Genomic DNA, 21,388 nt, shown 5'->3' with positions numbered 1-21,388 from the left:
AGATATAATGAAAGTTTTGATGACTACCATCATGTAATTCTATCAATTTAATGTATCTTTGTTAATCTGTTTTATAGGTCCCTTTAGATGGAATATAATATAGCAGAAGGCTTTTCATCAAAAGGATTAATGCCTGCATTATCATTTCTGCAATAAAAGAGAAAGCTAAGTGGTAGAGGCCACAGACACCTCAAACCTGGATTCCACAATACTGCATTAAGTGCTGGAGTTTTTATTACTCTGCTGTAGAAAAGCTTTTGCCAATGCTTACAAGGAACTGTTTATCCCTGCTGCTCTGGGTCCTGTTTGATGGAGGTCTCCTAACACCACTTCAACCTCAGCCACAGCAGACTTTAGCCACAGAACCAAGAGAGAATGTTATCCACCTGCCAGGGCGGCGATCACATTTCCAACGAGTTAAACGTGGCTGGGTATGGAATCAATTTTTTGTGCTGGAGGAATACATGGGCTCCGAGCCTCAGTATGTGGGAAAGGTAATGGCGTGTTTCTTTTGACAACAACTTGATAGCAAGGGGGCTTATGCATTGTGTATTGTGTATGGATGTTTTGCACAGGAGTTGAACAAACCAGTGAGTAGAACACTGGAATTGAAATCTGAGTGACCTAGTTTCTCTTCCTTACTCAATGGCCCGGGTAAGCTTTGGAATATCATTTAATCCCTCTTTGCTTCCATTCTCCCTGGTTATTTTAATGAAGTTAATATATATTCTGTTCCTATTTTTGGCATTATTCGCCAAAGACATGAAGTTAATATGTGTAGATGAAATTAAAACTGTTACTATAACGCATTATTGGTCATAGCCATTCTGGAATTGTTTACCAATGAGAGACAGGAAAAATCAGCAGGTATAAATAGTCTACATTTTTGTTGATATCTTTGAATGACCAGAATGTCTCCCTTTCCCTCCCTCTTGGAAAACATGATATACCATTTAGGTTGTGGTTCTGGAGTATAGATGGTCTCAGACTTACAATGGGTTGATTTAGGATTTTTTAACTTTACAATGTCGTGAAAACAGTATGCATTCTGTACTCGCATAACCATTCTGTTTTTCACTTTTAGTACAATATTCAATAAACTACATGAGATAGTCAACACTTGATTATAAAATAGGCTCTGTGCTAGATGATTTTTTCCGAGTGTAGGTTAATATAAGTGTTCTGAGAATGTTTAAGTCTGTCTAGGCTAAGTAATGCTAATCAGTAGAATAGGTGTATTAAATGCATTTCGACTTACAATATTTTCAGTTTACAATGAGTTTATTGGGATGTAACCCCATTGTAAGTTGAGGAAGCTCTATATTTGATTTGGCTTGCTTATACTTTATAAATAATTCCATTATTTTAGGCTTTACAAGCTATTTATGAAGCTATTTATGGCCAAAGTAATAAATGCTGGAACCCAGATATATACACATAAATCTCAACACAATACACAAATTTTAATCTTATTGTAATTTTAAAGAAATTAAAATTTTTTCACAAAATAGTTGATGGCAACTATCTGTTTCAGCACATTTGTGTTTCACTGCTATTTTTCTTACATAAAATTTTTGACTCATGTCTATAATAGATAGACCGTATCAATGATACCAGAATATTTTCCAGAAAAATAAATATTTTATGTATTTTGATATTTCCATTTTTTAATTTTCTAAAAGATTTTTCTATGGTTTTAATAAAAATATTTATGTTTGAAGAGAGTTTAAAATAAATCCAAAGACAGAAATGGAAAACCATAGTAGAAGGAGTATTAGGAAGCTGATATAGAAGATTATGTCTCTGGAATATAAAGTCCCTAGAGATTTCAGAAAACCTAAACTAATGAGAAACATGATGAGTCTTATGATTCTAATACTGGCTCAAAGGAAGCAAATCTATTCAAGATCTAAATTCTTTGCCCTATGATTTTAGAATTTACCTTTTGGAAATTTATTTTTAAAATATTGAATAATACAGTGGGGAAGGTCTTCAGATAGAACCTTGCTGAAAATGAACATGTAGCCAGGGTTGCCCTAGTGTTACCAAACACAAGTTTATGTGCCCGATGCACCGTGAGTCCAAACAAACCAAAACATCAAAGTTTGGAGCAGAGAATTGCAGGGCGATACAAGTAGATGGGTGGCTCCTGCCCCCCAAACCCTGAGCTCCCTGAAGGCTTTCAGCAAAGCACTTTTAAGGCAAGGTGAGGGAGGGGTGTGGTTAGTTGTTGCAAACTTCTTGGTGTCGGAATCCTTTGTTCTTGCAGCTGTCCACATAGGTCAGGTCAGGATGTTCCTGTACACCTCCAACAAGACAAAAGTTATTCTCTGTTCTGCAACTTTTTATCTCTACATGAATGGACTCTTAAAGGTCAGAGTCTTGAGAATAGGTTATCCTGTATATTTCAAGCAATAGGCAACATTCTTTTACAAAAGGTGCAGAGCCAGCATGACTAAGCATAGGCAACAGAGTACAAAGGTAAAAGAAACAGATCTAATATGGAGTCAGATTTGTTCTTCCCTATTACACTACTGTGTATGGGCCCTGAGCAAATTTATTTTCTGTGGGGTACCTATCTATACATAAAATTTGAGTCACATCAAATCAGTCCTTGAGTACCATTCTGGCAGTCCAATTTTTAGTGATCTTGCAAAAAATATACAATGCCGTTTAGCAGGAGTAATATCCTTGACAGGCCATCTACTAGGAATCAGGGCCTGGTCTTGTGGGCCTGGGACAACTCCATAGGTGGTAGTCCTGAGGTCCATATGGTATCTGGTGAACCCCAAAATTGAGCAGAAAGTCAGAGAGACCCTTAAAGGAGAGAAATGTCTACTGAGGCCCAAGCAATTCTAATCCATCCCAGGGCACCCCACTCAGATGGCATTGCTCCACAAATAGCCCTCGGCACAAGATGGGCCTTAGCAACTTTTGAGGAAAGCACTCCCAAGCATGGATGTCCCCTGATGTTACCATACATAGTTTCTGCTTGTATGATTCCTCTATGTGATCACAGAATATAAAAAAATCACTAACCTTTTCTATGGTGAGATAATTTCCTGTTGTCCTGGTGCACTCATTTCTTGTGAGTTAATTTTGCATAAGGATTGAGTTTTCAAATCCAAGACAAATGAAGAGGTAGCGTAGCTCTAGAACACTGCCTCCTGGGTGTCAGTTATATCAACTTGCTTGTGATGGAAGCTGGACATCGCATTGAGGTTCTGGGCAAATGTCTGCTGAGAAGCCATTCTCTGGTTTTGACTAAAGCAGATCCATAGCCTTTGCTTGCCAGAATTTGAGGTGAGAATTTAAATTTTGTTGAAAATTTAATGAAATTGACTTTTAATCTATCCTAGCTAGTGTAGTATTTCACATCCCAATGGACATGATTAAAAGGATCTAGGAGCTGCTTATGCAAGCTTTGTTTGATAGCCTTGAACTCTATTTTTATAATGACTATGATAGTATGGAATTCACCCAAATCATTTAAGAGATGAATTAGTATTTATAAATAGATTAAAAAGGTCTAATATCTAACCTATTATGAAATTAAAATATTATTTTCATAGACACATGGTTCCCCATTTGTAAAGTATAATGAAAACCCATGGCTCTCAGGTAATGTATGTTTCTAATGCAAATGAAACAACAGTTGCCAAGATTTCCTTTCCACATGGAAACTAATTAAAGTTTAATTAACTCTGTCTTGATGATTGTAGATGTGGGAATAGTGATATGATAACATTGGGACCAATTCAAGCATTATATATATGTGTGTAAACATATAAATATATTTGTGCTCCTACTTTTTTTTGGAAAGGCTCTGAGACAGTTCATAGTAAAGTAAGGTACTATAAATAATATGGAACTCTGTGTCAAGGGAGTGCACAAGTGTCAAGATCAATGGTCAACTGAACTATTCTAAGTGAGCTTCAAATTTAATGTATGTTTCTTTTCAGCAAGAACATACATGGAAAGTATTAATTTGTAGAGTTCCCATTATTGGAAACTCCACTTATTGAGAGAAAAAAGCAATTTCCCTACCTTCAAATATAAAAGAATTTCTTCCGGTAGAAATTAAAGGGGGGTGGTTGAGTGGCTTAATAGATATTAGCCTCAACACTGTTATATTTAATATTTAAAAGGAGCAGGTGTTATTGTTGACATCCTTTCAAGAAAGACCAAACCTTGGTGTTGCTTATAATGAATATTATTTTATATACAAATACATCCCAAGTGTGTCAAGAGGCAAAATCAATGCTTTTCTCAAATAGACATTTTGGATTTACTACAACACTTGGACACGTGTAAAGTGCCACATTACAGAGCAACACAGAAATTAATTTGATCAGCAAACATTTTAAATTCATTTATTACCTGTTGCTCAAAGTCACCTCAAAAAATTATTATTAAAGACACACACACGTGCACATTTGCTTACACACACATACACACACACATGCACGGTAAGTTGCTTATACCAACAAATATAACTGGGTGCCTTGTCTCTATAGTACTAAATTATGTCATAGCCTCAAAGCTATGTATCAAGAAAGTGCCACCCATCTCATCTTCAAGTAATAATTTAGAAAATTGAGTTGTCACTTCAGATGATCTTTGTTAGCAGCAATTCTTAAGTTGAAAGTGTTTAAAATGGCAGAAAGATTAAGAATTGAAGCATATCTAAACCTTAATTTCAGAGGCATTTCTTTATTTAACATTTTTTGTTGAGAATGCATTACAATTTCAGAAAGCATTAAGCCTTGTGGGGATAAATTTAAGTATGAATGTCTTTAGATTGCAATTATAACAGGTAAGCTTTATTGAGCATCTTAAGGCAGGATTTTAAACCCTTTACTTACCAAAATTTATGTAGTCTTCACAACAGCACTAGGAGGAAGATTATTAGTAGCCCCATTTTACACATCAGAAAAGTGAGGCACAGAAAGTTAAATAACTTCCCATGGCCCAACACCCAATAAATATTGAAACTGGGATTTTAAGCCGGGTAGAGCGGGATAATTTAGTTTCATTGTACCAGAAGGTATCACATTTTATTGTCCTATAAGCATCTTAGGAGTGAACAATAATTTTAATACAACAATTAATTTTAATACTGTGACAAAGACCCTATGAGGAGCTGTGGAGACAAAGGAAGGTCTATGACTATGCCTAGAAGATGGAGGAATTCAAGGAAGCCTTCACAGATGACGAAGCACCTGAGATGAGTCTCAAAGGATGACTTTATTTTTTCAGAAAAGATAGTCTGAGGAAAAGTTTTTATAAACACTGAGGCTTGAAAGTGCTAGGTGAGCCTCGATAACCATATTTCAATATAGTCAGAGAGTGTGAAACCAACATTTCAGAGTAGGTAAATAGAGAAAGTGCAGAGGCTCAAGTCTGGTACCAAGATCAGTAATATCTGTTCTTTTATTTTTTTTTTAATTGAGATATAATTGACATAGAATAGTAGTTTCAGGTGTACATGATTCGACATTTGTATACGTTGTGAGATGGTCACCCCAAAAAGTCTAGTTAAAATCTATCACCACACAGTTACAATTTATTTTTCTTGTGATGAAGACTTTTAAGATTTACTGTCTTAGCAACCTTCAAATATGAATACAGTATTATTAAGTGTAGTCACCATGCTGTACATTACAGTATCATTTGTTCTTAAAGGCATCAGGATCCATAGTGTCTTGGTTGAGGATTCTCATGGACAGAATTACAGTTCTAGAATGATTACTCAGAGATCCATTTGAAGGACTTGGAGACAGAAAAACAGACATGGAGATGAGGAGCATATGAAGGGAAAGGTCACAGAAGGATTGTCTCGGAAGTAATAAAGGAAACGGGATATTAGAGTTGGACATTTGAAAGGTAGACAATAGAAGATTTCAAGATCCATTGGTCAAGAGAATATAAAGGATGAGACAAATAATTAGTGGATAATCATATGTAGAGAATGAGTAATCTTAGTAATCTTAAACCGTCATCTTAGCCTTCAGCAAGTCGTAGTAGTAACATCAAAGATCACTGATCAATGAGTACTCATTTTAGAGTAAGAAATAAAAGAATCACTGCTAATCATTATATATCCAGAGTTGCTTAGAAGTATCCAGGTGAAGTATCTCATAGATATTTAGACACATTAATCTAGAGTTCATAAAAGATCCTATGGTAGAGATACAGGATCAGGAGTAATTGGTATACAGATGGTGGTCAAAATCACATAAGTGTGTGACAAGCTAGGAAAAATTACAGAGAAGATATGAGAACCCTGATTTTTAACTGAAAATCAGATGAAGAATAGATAGATCTAATTAATAAGAAGTAAAAGACAAACGTGTAAGAGTGTTATGGAAAGTAAAATAAAGTTTTAAGAATAAGAAATGACAAATAATGTCAAGCTCCACAGGTCAAGTTAAACAATGACTGGAACACCTCTACTGATTTTGTCATTTAGTGAGCCAGAGGTAAACTTACTCAAAGTGATTTTAATCGTTTTCTCTAGGGTTTGAAGAAAGGAGAAAGGGATGGGTACAGCCTGTAGATGACATTTCAAAAGTGTAGGTGAAATTGATTGGTGTATGCTGGTTTGATCTGATAGGGATTCTATTAATATTTTCCAGAGAAAAAAACCCAATAGGATGTGTATAAATGACTTAAGGGAAATGACTTTTTAAAATATTTTCTTGTGGTAGAACTAATCAGCAATGTGTGATTCTCCTCACCAGCAAGAAACCCTAAGAAAGGAGGAGAAGGTGTAGGTCACTGCATCAATTCATTATTGAAGTTTTTTTGGGGAGTCATTGTGATGGAATAGACAGAAGAGTACTAAAAAAGAAGTCCAAGAGAAACCAGGATGGAACTACAAACACTAAGGTTCCAAAGAGACATACCACTAAAAAGATATGCTTTTTTTTATATACACGCGCACCTCGGTGATATTTCAGCTTCAGTTTAAGACCACAGGGATAAAGGAAACATTGCAATCAAGTGAGTCACACACAGTTTTTGGTTTCCCAGAGCATATAAAAGTTAGTTTGCACTGTACATAGTCTATTAAGTGTGCAGTAGAATTATGTCTGAAACAACAATGTGCATACCTTAATTTTAAAAAAACTTTATTGCTAAAAGATGCTAACTAACCGTCATCTTAGCCTTCAGTAACATCAAAGATCACTGATCATATCACCATAAAAATATAATAACAAAGAAGTTTGAAATATTGGGAGAATTACCAAAATGTGACCCAGTGGCAGGAAGTGAGCAAATGTGGTTGGAAAAATGGCACTAATAGACTTGCTGGACACAGAGTTGCCATAAAACTTCAGTCTGTAGAAAGTGTAATATCTGAGAAGCACCATAATGTGAAATGCAATAAAACAAGGTATGCCTGCAAGTGTGTGTATGTGTGTATTCACATGTATGTGCGTGTGTGTGTGTGTGTGTATATATATACACAAAAGTCAAGGCAGTAGCAATAGAATTTCATTTTTTAAATAAGTATATGTAGAATTTGTTTTGGATTAGTAAAAAAAACAGAATAAGAAAGAAAGAGAAATAGAGATAGTAAAATAGCATATTAAAATGGCTACAACTGCACTGCAAAATTATTTGCCTATCTGGAAATTCTAAATTAACACAATATTGAGGTGATATTTTGACTCATGTACATATCTCTTTGCATCCAATAAAAATGCAGATTATATCATAAAGTTATACCAACACATAAGTTATTTTCATGGCTCAACATCTTTCTTTCTTTCTCTCTCCCTTTTTCCCTTCTCCCTCCCCCTTCCATTCTTTCTTTCTTCCTTCCATTCTTTCTTTCTTTTTCTTTCTTTCTTTCTTTCTTTCTTTCTTTCTTTCTTTCTTTCTTTCTTTCTTTCTTTCTTTCTTTCTTTCTTTCTCTCTCTCTCTCTCTCTCTCTCTCTCTCTCTCTCTTTCTTTCTTTCTTTCTTTCTTTCTTTCTTTCTTTCTTTCTTTCTTTTTCTCTCTCTCTCTCTTTAGTTCATGAGTCACATAGCTTTTTGAAAAGCCCATAATGTGCTTTTCATGGTTCAGTTTACTCCTAAAGTGTGAGCTTTCAATATCAGAGTAATCCCTGCTCATTTGAGATTCAAGGTTCATCACACCAGCTCAATCTTCATACAAGATTTAAAACTTTATGCATCCTGTTGACTCCTGCCTCACTTACATACCTGAGAACATTTGCAGTATATTCAAGTGCCCTAAATCAAGGTCTTGTTTCTAACCCATTCTGCTGCCAAATGGATTGACCTTGCTGCTAATCAAGCATCTTTGGTTACCTGCTCTTTCTGTAGCAAAACATCAGAATAAACCATTAAGTAAACCTGATATTTTATTACACACCTTGGTTCTTAAAAATATCCCTGAGTTTTATAGTTTCTCTCAATACGTGAGGCTGTCTTTGAAATAATCATTTTGGGGTATGATTAGACAGCAATATATCTAAAAGGAAAATTGCTGAAATAGAATTTGAGTAAATAAATAACACAATATGCTAAAGTTCTTGTCAAATAGTCGATGCCCATTGTATGCCAGTTCTCTCTCCTTTACAATTTATTTCTTGCTTCTAGCATGCTAGTTGTTTCATAATAGCTGTGCCATAAAGGTCTAATGGGGCTATTTTAATTGAATTGTCAGGACCGTGAGTGAAATTCAACTATCTTTAAATCAATATATGAATCATTAAAAACAACATTTCAAAAATAACATGGATGGCTTTAAGATTTGAGCACTCATTTCTTTTTCTCCTTCTTTCTTCTCCTCCTGTTTTTCCACCTTACCTCTAATTATCTTTCAATCCTTCCTCTTCTTCTGACCACTTCTCTATATTATTTAGGGATTTGCCTGAGTAGTTACTTAAAAGCTAAGATAAAGAGTTCAGAGGCTTTGATTCTAATTTCCAGGTCTTATAATAATTATCCACATGAAAGCACACGTGTGTCAATCCACATGACTAAGAACATAGTGGAACATCATATACCCAGATTATGCTCTCACCAGAAATAACCCAGATGCATTTGTCACAGACTTCACAGTACAGATCACTCTGTGTGTGTGTGTGTGTTTATGTGTATGTTTCCAAAATTTTTTTGGTAAAATATTAGTTAAAAGAAAGTTCATTGGATTCTTTGGAAAACAGTGCTTTCTGTTGGCTAATATTGATGAACCACTACCACTTACATATTATACCAGATGATAAGAAGTGGGGCCCAATGGAATGATTAGAGAAGTACCCTGGGAAAGGCCACCTGTATGAAAAGATAACAGAAAAAGCAAGTGCAAAGTGACCTGAATGATAAAGATTTCAAATTTAATGTTCTCATCTTCCAACAATATTGAATTTATGAATCTATGCCACAGTTATGCCACTCAGACCTACACTTGTAATATAGAGGGGTTCTTTGGATACATTTTAAACATAACAGATATTTGAGAAAAATTCCTTTTTCTTGACTCTGAAAAAAGTGTGACCACTGTCATAGGAGGTACTATCTACGTATGTTTCGTTGTTTGTGAGGAGCAACATAATTTATTGCTACTGACATTTAATCAGTACACCTAATATATGAAATTACTATTATAGAAGCATATGTTTTCTACTCCTGGAATTTCCCATAGAGATTGCATAAAGGAGATTTACTATATAGCATATATCAACGTAACCACTTTAGAGTAGACTTTTAATCCATATTCATTCTCATTATTTCTTTTTGCTGTTGTTGTTTTATGGCATTTGTATACTTTATATTTTTTAACATCTTTACAGAAGTATAATTGCTTTCAAATGGTGTGTTAGTTTCTGCTTTATAACAAAGTGAATCAGCTGTACATATACATATATCCCCATATTTCCTCCCTCTTGCATCTCCCTCCCTCCCACCCTTACTATCCCACCCCTCTAGGTGGTCACAAAGCACCGAGCTGATCTCCCTGTGCTATGTGGCTGCTTCCCACGAGATATCTATTTTACGTTTGGTAGTGTATATATGTCCATGCCACTCTCTCACTTCATCCCGGCTTCCCATTCCCATTCCCCATGTCCTTAAGTCCATTCTCTATGTCTGCATCTTTATTCCTGTCCTAACACTAGGTTCTTGAGAACCATTCTTTTTTTTTTAGATTCCATATATATGTGTTAGCACACAGTATTTGTTTTTCTCTTTGACTTACTTCACTCTGTATGACAGACTCTAGGTCCATCCACCTCACTACAAATAACTCAATTTCATTTCTTTTTATGGCTGAGTAATATTCCATTGTATATATGTGCCACATCTTTACCCATTCATCTGTTGATGGACACAGGTTGCTTCCATGTCCTGGCTATTGTAAATAGAGCTGCAATGAATATTGTGGTACATGTGTCTTTTTGAATTATGGTTTTCTCAGGGTATATGCCCAGTAGTGGGATTGCTGGGTCATATGATTGTTCTATTTTTAGTTTTTTAAAGAACCTCCCTACTGTTCTCCATAGTGGCTGTATCAATTTACATTCCCACCAACAGTGCAAGAGGGCTCCCTTTTCTCCACACCCTCTCCAGCATTTATTGTTTGTAGATTTTTTGAAGATGGCCATTCTGATCGGTGTGAGGTGTTACATCCTTGTAGTTTTGATTTGCATCTCTCTAATGATTAGTGGTGTTGAGCATCCTTTGATATGTTTCTTGGCAATCTATATCTTCTTCGTTCTCATTATTAAACAATGCTGCTCCTTTGTTGTTTTTGTTGGTGTTCTTGTTTTCTGTCAGCTAGCATGAACAAGCAGTCTTCCACAGTTTCATGAATGTTGGAAGAAAACATGAGATGCCTGGGTCATAGAAAAGGGACATTCTTACTCATAGCACAGCAGGCAATAGAAGCATCAGCATCATCGAGTCAGTTCCCATTGCCTCAGGTGCCAATGGGCAAAATGGATAGGTCAGATGGGTGCCACCACATGCTGTGGGTTACGTCACAGGAGAGGAACCCTAATAATTCCCGTTCTTCATTTGGAAGGGAGAGATTATCGTTATTTTGTTGCATTACAAGCATTGTGTGTACCTTGCTTTGGAAGAAGACAATATATCTCAACATTTCAAAAGTTGTAGCTATATAAAATTCTTGAAAATATAGTCTTGAAAAAGGGCATTCGGTGCTTTCTGTGTAAGACCTGCAAGAACAAAAGAGACAATGGAGAATTATCTCTCAACGTGATATGGTGTGTTGACTCACTAAAGCAACACCAAGTAATACAGTGAGTTAGAAGTTAGGAACAGTTTAAATACCTTCTTCTGCCAGCTAACTGAATTGCTTTCTCAGTAGTCAAATGACAGCTCTCTTTCTCTCTCATTCTCTTTTTTATGCAACATAGAAAAATCATATTCTCTTCCATTTTGAATTTTGGACTCAGAATTATAAATATAAAGGAGTAGTGGAACTGAATGTATGAAGAAATGTCCCAAGTCTACTTCTGGCCCTTAGTGATGTTGGTCTCCACAAATGAACTATCTTCTCAATAAGTATAACCTTTTCAGTATACATTCTTATTTTTTATCTTAGTGATAGAAAATAATTTGTCTTTTAGCCACTGGGTATGAATAATTGTTTGGAATATAGCCTCATAATTATAATTATAGTCTCACTCCTTGATTAAAATTACCATTTCCATGATAAATGGTGACTTATTGTAATAAGGGATGAAGAGTTCATATAGAATTAATTTTCTCTTTATTTTACAAAGTATTCAGTGATATTTAATTTTGAAATAACTTGAGATAATTTGGAATTATTTATGGGATTTTATCATACTTTCAGCCATCCATTTTAAAGGATATGAGATTGTAATTCAAAATGTTTTCAAAGTGATGGGCAAGGATATTTTTGCATGATATATAAAAGATTCTAACTACTATTCTTTGTTGAGTAGACTTATAAACTAAACAATAAATTGGTAGCATTGACAAGAGAAAATCATAGTTATGTTGGCCATGGCAGCTACTATCGCAAATTCATTTCAAATAGTAACTTTTGAGGCCATTTTAACCAGTGTTGTAGCTTTAAAAAACAAACAAAATAAATTAAAACACAAGGAAAACCATACTTTGAAAATAAAGCCAGATAATAAGAAATGGTTGAAAACATAACCCTCCAGTAATTTTTCACTTCACTTAAAATATTTTGAACATCAAATAGGAAAACATTTAAATTATTTTATTATCCACTATATGATCATGATCAGGAAATTCCTTTAAAATTCTTCCTTTGCTTCATAACTGTCTACAAATAAGAACACTGAATGTTTTCTTAAGTCTACAGCTACACTCATGTAGTTCTAAAGAAGCACATGGAAATTAGCAATAGTTTAATTTCTAACAAATGATTGAAATTGTTTAATTAAACAATCAGAGCTTCTTATCCCATTTGAAGCCTAGCTTTAAAATTTCATTGAAAATAAAACTGAGACCAAAAATAACATAAAGTAAGTATAATTATTCCTTTCTTTTTTTCTTTCTTTCTTTCTTTCTTTCTTTCTTTCTTTCTTTCTTTCTTTCTTTCTTTCTTTCTTTCTTTCTTTCTTTCTTTCTTTTTCTTTCTTTCTTTCTTTCTTTTTCTTTCTTTCTTTCTTTCTTTCTTTCTTTCTTTCTTTCTTTCTTTCTTTCTTTCTTTCTTTCTTTCTTTCTCTCTTTCTCTCTCTCTCTTTCTCTCCCTTCTTTCCTTCTCTCCTTCCTTCCTTCCTTCCTTCCTCTTTCTTTCTTCCTTGATTAGAAAATGTCTTAAGAGAACAAAATAAGGGGAAATTTAGGGGGAAAGTAGAGTCTATTCTAATGGATAAAAAATAGTAAATATATCTACAAAGATGCACTAGACTTCCTTTTAGATAGTATCATTGAAGACTTCCCAAAATTCATACATATATTTTCTATCAGGGAATTACTCCAAGGTACACACTTTATTGTGAATGTTTGCATATCTCTTGGTTCCCTGGAGGACACAGAGCAGTGAGTGACATATCTGACCGCCTCTCTACCCCTAACAATTGGACCTTCATCATCACCCCATGAAAGCTTGTGCAAACACTATGTGTTTCCAGTTAAGTGAACACTTGTAAATATCTGGCTCTTGTGGATCATGAAAGAGCAAGTCTCCGTCCTCATGGTTTGGGGTTGGAGTAGTGGAAATCAGGAGAGGATGGAAGAAAGTAATTTCCGTGTCCAGTTATTCCTGAAGAAATCCATGTCCCCAATTTCCCAGTGTGTGTACTGACAAGCTCCTCAGTATACATTCCTTTCCCTGATCCCATTGCTTTATTTTTCCTGGAAGGAAAGAGTGGTTCTGATACTAAATTTGGTTGAAGAATCTTATCCACACATTTCCCCCCCTCATAGTAACAAGTATCTAAGCACCTTTGAAAGTGCTTCTCTGCTTAATGGCTACCTCTGCTCATGCTATCCTTTACTTCAAAGTCAGGGAATTCTAGAGAAATACTTAGTGCTATAAAGAAAAACCTAAACATAACCAGGAACCTTTCAAATATGAGTTTTGATCAGGAATTGTCAAACTATGGCTTGCACACCAAATCCAGCCTGCAGCCTGCTGTTTTTGTAAATAAAGTTTTATTGGAATACAGTCATGATTGTCTACATACTGTCTATAACTACTTCCACACATGATGGCAAAGTTAAGTATTTAGGACAGAAATCTATTAGGTCACGAAACCTAAAAAACTTACTATCTGGCTCTTTACAGAAAAATTTCTTAGATAATTACACTTGGCAATGAATAAAATCAAGACCCAGAGACTTGTAACACACTAGATTAAATCAATGTTAATATGTATAGTGGATAAAATCATTTAAACACTATTTAACAGACTTTTCATTTCTTTGGTTGGTTTAGACACATTTGTTATGTGTAACATCTGGCTCCTTTATACTCGTTACAATAAACAATTACAAATAAACTTTTCAATTATATGTCAAGTGAAAAATTTTGCATTTCATGGACGAAATCTAGTTTTCATAGTATAGAATGCCAGTGTTTAAATTCAATATTTAGAAGTGATAGTTATGACATATTTTTATCAATATGTACAAACATGCACTTGTTAGTTAATTTGCCAAGCATATTTCTAGTTTTTGCCTCCACTGGTTAGATTGTTCTGTAGCATACAATCTTTGATTAAATATCAAATTTTAGTTATTATATGGGACATTGAATACATTTAAGAAATGATTATTTCATTTTTGTCATTCAATCAGTTTTGAAGTATAGTCACATTTATATTTCAAAGGTGATGCCTTCATTAGTGGCTAGGAATACATATTACTGAGTGAAATTTTTTGGATCAAACAATGATCAAGAGCAGCTACTAAGTTAATAATTGAATAACTAAGTAGGGGAATATTCCAGTTCAGTTAAGTAGAAAATTACTTCCAGAAAAATAACTATATATACTCTCAATACACTAAGCTTCGTGGGTGAGAGTTCAGAAGAACAAACAAGGTATAGATTAAAAACTGGGGCTTCCCTGGTGGCACGGTGATTGAGAGTCCGCCTGCCGATGCAGGGGATGCGGGTTCGTGCCCCGGTCCGGGAAGATACCACATGCCGCGGAGTGGCTGAGCCCGTGAGCCATAGCCGCTGGGCCTGCGCATCCGGAGCCTGTGCTCTGCAACGGGAGAGGCCACAACAGTGGGAGGCTCGCGTACTGCAAAAAAAAAAAAAAAAAAAAAAAAAAGATATAGATAAAAAACTAAGAGTAGGTAAGGACTGGGGGAATTTTAGGATGAGTGAAATGTGAACTTGGATAGAAAGGAAGAGAGAATGCTGTCAGAAATGAAAATATAAGTTTTGATGTGCTCCCCTTATGTTCTCGGCTTCAATAATATAGATCTACACAATCAGGTCCTATTTTGAGATGATAAGAAAACAAGCTCCCATGAACCAACTGAGTGGGATGTCTAGTCCCTTCCCAAGTGGCTTGCACCTGTCATGAAGAAGCTGTCCTTGCAACTGCTTCTGCAGGGAGTGAGGGGCTAATTGCAACAATGTCTTCATCTCAGCTCTACCTGGCCTTGCAGTGCAGGTCTCTGCTGATTTTTTGAGGCTAAGCCTGATCTCTGTGACGCAAGGGAATGAGTGTTTTCCTCTCAGCAATAATGCAGTTGGGGATAAGGTTATGCCTGATGTCAGGATAAAATTATTAATAGCACACATTTTTACTTTCAAAAGTGTTCTTGATGGATGACAAATTATACAACCTCCATAGTGTGTACATCATTTAGAAAACTGTCTGGGCCACAAAGGCTATGTCCATATTGTTATAGCTCTATTAAACCATACACGTGCATGCAGCGATTTTGCCCCAAGCATGCCCTTTGCAGTTGATTGGCAGAACATCCCGAACCAGAGCTGTATTCTAGACCTAAAATAACACTCTTCTCCCATGGTCTAGTCTTGGTTTTTGACACAGAATTTTCCTGATCATTATGGCTACTTTTCCTCTATTATTCTTCTGAACACTTGCCTCAGAGTCTCTACATACACTGAACATACTTAATCACATTAATAGCCTTTATATTACTAGTAGAAAATTATTCTGCTCTTTTATAAACTTTCCAATAGAATAGATATGTAGAAGAAAGTTTCAATCTTATTTTAACAGTCAATATTAGCTAAGATTTGGACAGACCCTTGCCAAACCAAAATGTCTTCTTAGAAAACTGCCCTTACATCAGTGGGGAGGTGCGGTGGCATATACTTACATAAATAAAGTAGGCCTCTATTCATTTTCTCCAGAACTAAGAAAAAGATTTGTCCAAAGGTAAGTTCTAGAGGTCAGAGACTTACTAGAAAGCATCTAATTGAAATTTTTGTAGCATCAAATATATACAAACCAAAACTCCATCAGATACCTACTGGCATTATGGTGGGAGATAATTTGGTTATAAACACACTGGTTCCTCCAACTCTAGGAATTATTTATAATTTTTTCTAGAATTTGAACAGATTAAGAAGTTGGGAGAGGAGATGACAGAATGGAGATGGTGTTTCTAAGAACAGTTTCTTGAAAGAGTAGAATTTCTAGTGTTTAGCAAGTGACCTCTATTATATATTATAGTTTAGAGGTAAAAAGGAGAATAAAAAGTTTCCTTGACCAGAGGGGAAAACAACTGCAGCTTCTGAGATATGAGATATGATACGAGATAGTTTTCAATAACAGTGGAAGATTATTCTGGCTGATTATAAAATAATACCTTTGGTATTAAAGAGATAAGGACTTAAGCATAGGAAGCTATGGCTTTGGTGTAAGGCTCAGGAACTATAAGAATGGGAGACATTTGAAAACTGCTATGAGAGATGCGCTGATAGAGTAAATGTAAGAGGTTAGATAAAAATACTAGCAACAATTATGCCGATCATGGAGCACAGTACTTTTGTTTTCTGCATATGAAGGGTAAAAAAAAGTAGTGTCATAGAAAAGTTCAGTCAATTATCACAAGTAGCTCATAAAACCGGGGAGCTGGGGTTCAAAAATAGGTCTCCCTCCTCCTAAGCCAGAGGAGTAGGAACTCTGATACAGGGAAGGTGGTGTGCCTGCCTAGTCAGGATAGCATTTGACAGTGTTTAATATGCCTTCTGGCAAATAAAGCATGTTAACAGAGAGTAAAGCAAGCTCCCTAATGAGACCAGGCTGTTGGTAAAAAGCTCTGGGAAGGCAAGTAGTGTCACACGTATTATTCATTCTCATGATGTCACTTTCAAGGAGATAAAGAGATGATGTTGAATGAGCTATAACTTAAGACATGTTAATTTAGTCCCTGAAGAAGGACAATGCAATTACTCAATTATCGGGTAAGGAGCATACAAGGGAGTTTATGTTTCAGTGGAAATGAAGAGCTTTGGAGCAGTAAGACTTACAAGGCACCACTCCAAATATTTCTAGACAAATCAGAGTGGTACTTCAGATATTCTCCTTCATTAATCTAGGATGATTTTTTTCAATGAGAGAGTCTCAGATTTCTTAAATGTAAAAAAAAAAAACCCTGAAAAACATAACGATTAAATAAGTGTATTAGAGATAAGAAAACCTTCTTCAAGTATCTATTTTAAAATCTAAGTGCGAAACATGCTTGCTGCATAAATCTTAGATGGCAAAATATGCAATGACATATTCCTAAAAGGTTTTAAACTCTGCCTTGAATAGTCCCTTGGTTGGAATTTAAGCTGTTAATTTGTTATTATTTTTTACTTACTTTCGTGAAAAAATACTTAAAAATGAATTCCCATGCTCTAACAAATTTTAAGATAAATTTAACAGGTGTAGTAAGTGTTTATTTTAATTGAGGAAGAGATTTCATAAAGCTTGACAGGGAAAGTTATGTGGAAAACAACAAATGTATATACCTTTTGTCAAAAGAAGTTTTGAATATAATTTATTGATTGTTAGGGAAAAACAAATCTTGCAAATCAAAACAAGATGAGTAAACTTTGTTATTTTCTTGTCTCATTAGAAAGCAAAGGGGTGAAACTGACAAGGTAAAAACAAAGCCTGTGTGTGTGTGCACAAAAATTTCAAAAATAAATTTAAGGCCTGTGCCACCACGCAACTGGTTCTGTGGCTTCGTGAACAGAAGGGAGATTAGAGGGAGGCTGGGTGGGCTGTCATAGGTGAACGATTCCCAAGAAAATATTCATAGATACTGGGTGAAAGAAGATAATCACACATAGCTTTAAGTTGCCAGTTGTGCTTATTGAAGTGAAACCAATGAATTGTAAAATAAAACAGTGACAAAACTCCTATTCCCTTATCATTGTGAGGATATGTGGGAACAATGTAGCAGAAATATACTTCAAACAAGATTATGAGAGATGAAAAAAAGTCAAAGAAAGATAAAATTTAATAGAAAGCCTTGTTGTTTTTTTTTTTTTTTTTTAACTTGTGCTTTGTCTGTGCAGGGCAAAGTGCTGAAGACTTTTCACACATCACTTCCTTTACTTCTCCCGAGATTTTTAACCAAAGGGTTGTAAAATGTATGAAGCTGTGACCTACATGTTTAAATCCCAGAGCAGTTAAACGAAAATATTCCACGTGGTAAGAGAAATTCCAAAATATTCGAATCCTTTACTTTCAGTTCTTGGAGACAATGAGTGAAACCCATAATCCCCAAGTAATATTTCTTTAAAGTCTTATTAGTTTCTCTCTCACAACATCCAGGTGCTTCCTCCAATGTATCCCTTTTCAAACTACACTCTTCTCAATCTCTGAAAAGTGTTTTCCAGTTCTTGTTCTCTTCCACCATGCTCTCTCACAATTTTTTTTGGTCCAATTAAGCATCACAAATGCCAAATAAATGGTTTCCTACTACTTAGGGATAAATTTAAGGACTAGGGGATGAGAAGTGACCGAAGTAATCCAAGCCAGAATCATTTTTAGAGGGTAGTAAAAGGGAAAGATAAGAAGCTCTCTTACTTTAATAATCTATATCTTGTCACATGTGTATTTTTATTACAGAGATGACAAAAACAACACTCAGAGAAATGATGTCAGGTAGCCAAGCCCACTGCTCTTTTAAGTGGAGGAGAGTAGCCAGGGTTAAAGCCCCTGCCTCTTTGAAATGAGCCATATTGATTTGGTCTATCTGACAGCAACTACCAAAAAGCTAACGTAGAATCATCTATGTCTTCCCAATTGTACCCTTTATATTATACTGTACATACTGATATTGGATAATTATTTATAGAATAAAAATATATTTTATTAAAAATGGCAACTCAATAAAATTTTTGAAAAAGATTATTACTTGGAATCTAGGTGAGTTTCTCTTAAAATTCACTGTCATAATAAAGCAAAATAGTAATTACAGCTGTTAATTGTTAAGTGCCTCCTATGTAAACAAGCCCAGAGTTAGAGAGTTCAAACTGTACCATGAGTGGGGCAGTGGGAGGGTCCAACTCTAAGTGTGTCTATATTCAGGAAAAGTCATCCATGTCTTTGTAACAGCAGTCAGGTTTTATTATAGCCCTACTTTCCCTAAAGCAGGAGTTATTTAGGGTTTATCACAATTGCTTGGAGTAACTGTTACAAGAAAAAAAAAAGAGAAAAGAAAAGTAAACTTTCAGATTCCTTTCTGACGGAGTATGGGTAGGTCTTGTGTAGGATATGAGAATCTTTTTTTTTTTTTTTTTTTTTGCGGTACGCGGGCCTCTCACTGTTGTGGCATCTCCCGTTGCGGAGCACAGGCTCCGGACGCGCAGGCTCAGCGGCCATGGCTCACGGGCCTAGCCGCTCCGGGGCATGTGGGATCTTCCCGGACAGGGCCACAAACCCGTGTCCCCTGCATCGGCAGGTGGACTCTCAACCACTGAGCCACCAGGGAAGCCCAGAATCTTCATTTTTAACAGAAAATCCTCTTGAATCAGATTTAAATGTCCCAGTGATCACACTTTGAGAAACATTGCCTTAGACTTCAACAAAAATACTGATTGGTGGTTAAATCACCTCTTACATGTTAATTTAAAGACTAGTGCACATGGAGCAGATGACATTCTCACAACATTGCTGTTTTCATAGCTGAACTCTCACTAGGAAATTTTAGTTTCCAAATTGTCAGCTTTTTCAGAAACTCTCAGTAGAATACCAAATATTAAGAACAGACTTTAATTGCCTCAATTGCTTGTAATGTACTACAGAAAAGAGTTTGCAATTGTCACAGTAATCCAGGACTAAATTAATTCCAGGTGTGTGCAGCTTGAAAGGGTGAGAATTGGTTAGCAGATGAACTGACACAGTGAGTAGAAAATAGATGTAATGGTTGTTTGGAAGTGTTTAACTGCGGAGATGTACAATAGAAAGTTTAACTGGAGCTTTCTATTAGAAAATTGAGATACTACTAGCCAGTATATTACTAAATTTGTTTAATTAAGCAAGTCTTTGTGAACCTATATTATGTGTCAAGTTGTGTTTTGGACATTGCACATACTATAAGGAGCTCATATTCAAACATATTTGAAGTTATATAAGCACAATACAAAATGTTCAAAGTGATTTTGCAAACCTAGGTTACAGATGTGCTATGGAAATGAGTGGTCAATCCCGATAGAGTGGTCAGTGCTCTAGAGAGCTGGGAAACTCTAGAGAGTTGGCTCTAGAGAGTTGGGAAATTATTTTCCTTAGGTCAGGAAAGAGAGGCTGGACAAAACCCAGAGAGATTTTATGTAGTAAATAATAACGAACCTTGATTTTTGGTTATAGGAAATCAGCATTTAAAGCAACTTGTAGGGGACAGGAAATGAGTGGAGATACTGTAAAAAAAAAAAAAAAAAGCTGCATCTGCAAAGCATGGGTACAGGCATCAATAGGCACCTCTGGTGAAACTCTAAGATGTTCAGAGCATCAGAAGCACAAATAAGGAGCTTAGAAAGAGAAAGAAACGATGTGAAACTGTTCCAAATGAGCCACCTCGTGAGGGCTTTTCAGTGACTGGTAAGGCCTTGATTTGTGTTCTGTAGAAAAGAGAATATATTTTCTAGAGGGTTTAAAGCAAAGGAGAGAAATGATCACATTTTCATTCTCATAGACCCCTCTGATGGCAAATAGAAGTACATTGAAAATGCAGTGAACTTGAGGAAGGAAATCCATGAAGAGACTGGCACAGACATCAGGGCTTGAACTAAAGCAGCAGCAGTTAGCATGGAGAGAAAAGGACAAATTCAAGATATATTTTAGAATTAAAAGCAGCTGAACTTGGGCAAGGAAGAAGAGGAAGAACTCAGAATTACTGGTTGACATAATTCAGTGTGTAACAGTGCAGCGACATAAAGCTCGATCAATAGAATTTCAAAAACTCATTTTGTAAGTGTTTCTGAATTCTGGGCAGCAAACTTGTGTTGGTAATAGATATGGACCACTAACTCCTAGCACACCTATATATCAACTCCAGCATATGTATGTATCAATACCAGCCAAGGATCTTTAATTCATAAATGTACTCAACCAACCTAAGAATTTTTGACAATGATTGAATCCATACTCTGTAATGAGAATTATATGCAAATTACTCTAGAGTTCATTCAAGCATAAATATAAGCAACAAACTATAAATTGTATACTTCATGATGTATAACTCATAAATAATGGAAAAATTATTATAATTTCTTTTTGGAATATTAATAGATTCATCTTTCACCTAGATATGCAGATCTTCATTGTCGCATAGACTACTGGTATCACAGTCCTATATTGGGCTGTCATTCCCTTTACTCACGCTCCTTACTATTATTTGCAGAATGTTCTTACTAATTCTGCCTGAAAGTAGTTCTGAAACTTTTTCAGTACTTTCTATAAAGGCTTTTATTTGTCTGTTTG

At 35.5% G+C, this 21,388-nt stretch overlaps 1 protein-coding gene across 2 annotated transcripts in view; it reads left to right on the top strand.

Moving 5' to 3' along the window:
* The first annotated feature begins 263 nt into the window (after positions 1-263).
* The window catches only part of CDH12 (cadherin 12), a 270,731-nt gene continuing 249,606 nt past the window's right edge, over positions 264-21,388 (top strand). For both annotated transcript variants that reach the window (XM_060146002.1, XM_060146001.1), the window contains exon 1: positions 264-494. In XM_060146002.1, the coding sequence (XP_060001985.1) occupies positions 264-494 (231 nt within the window). The remainder of the gene's footprint in view (positions 495-21,388) is intronic.

The sequence above is a fragment of the Lagenorhynchus albirostris genome, chromosome 3 (assembly GCF_949774975.1).
Source record: "Lagenorhynchus albirostris chromosome 3, mLagAlb1.1, whole genome shotgun sequence".
NCBI classification, from domain to species: Eukaryota; Metazoa; Chordata; class Mammalia; order Artiodactyla; family Delphinidae; genus Lagenorhynchus; species Lagenorhynchus albirostris.
The sequence above is the reverse complement of the archived record's forward strand: the minus strand, read 5'-3'. Positions and strand labels throughout refer to the sequence as shown.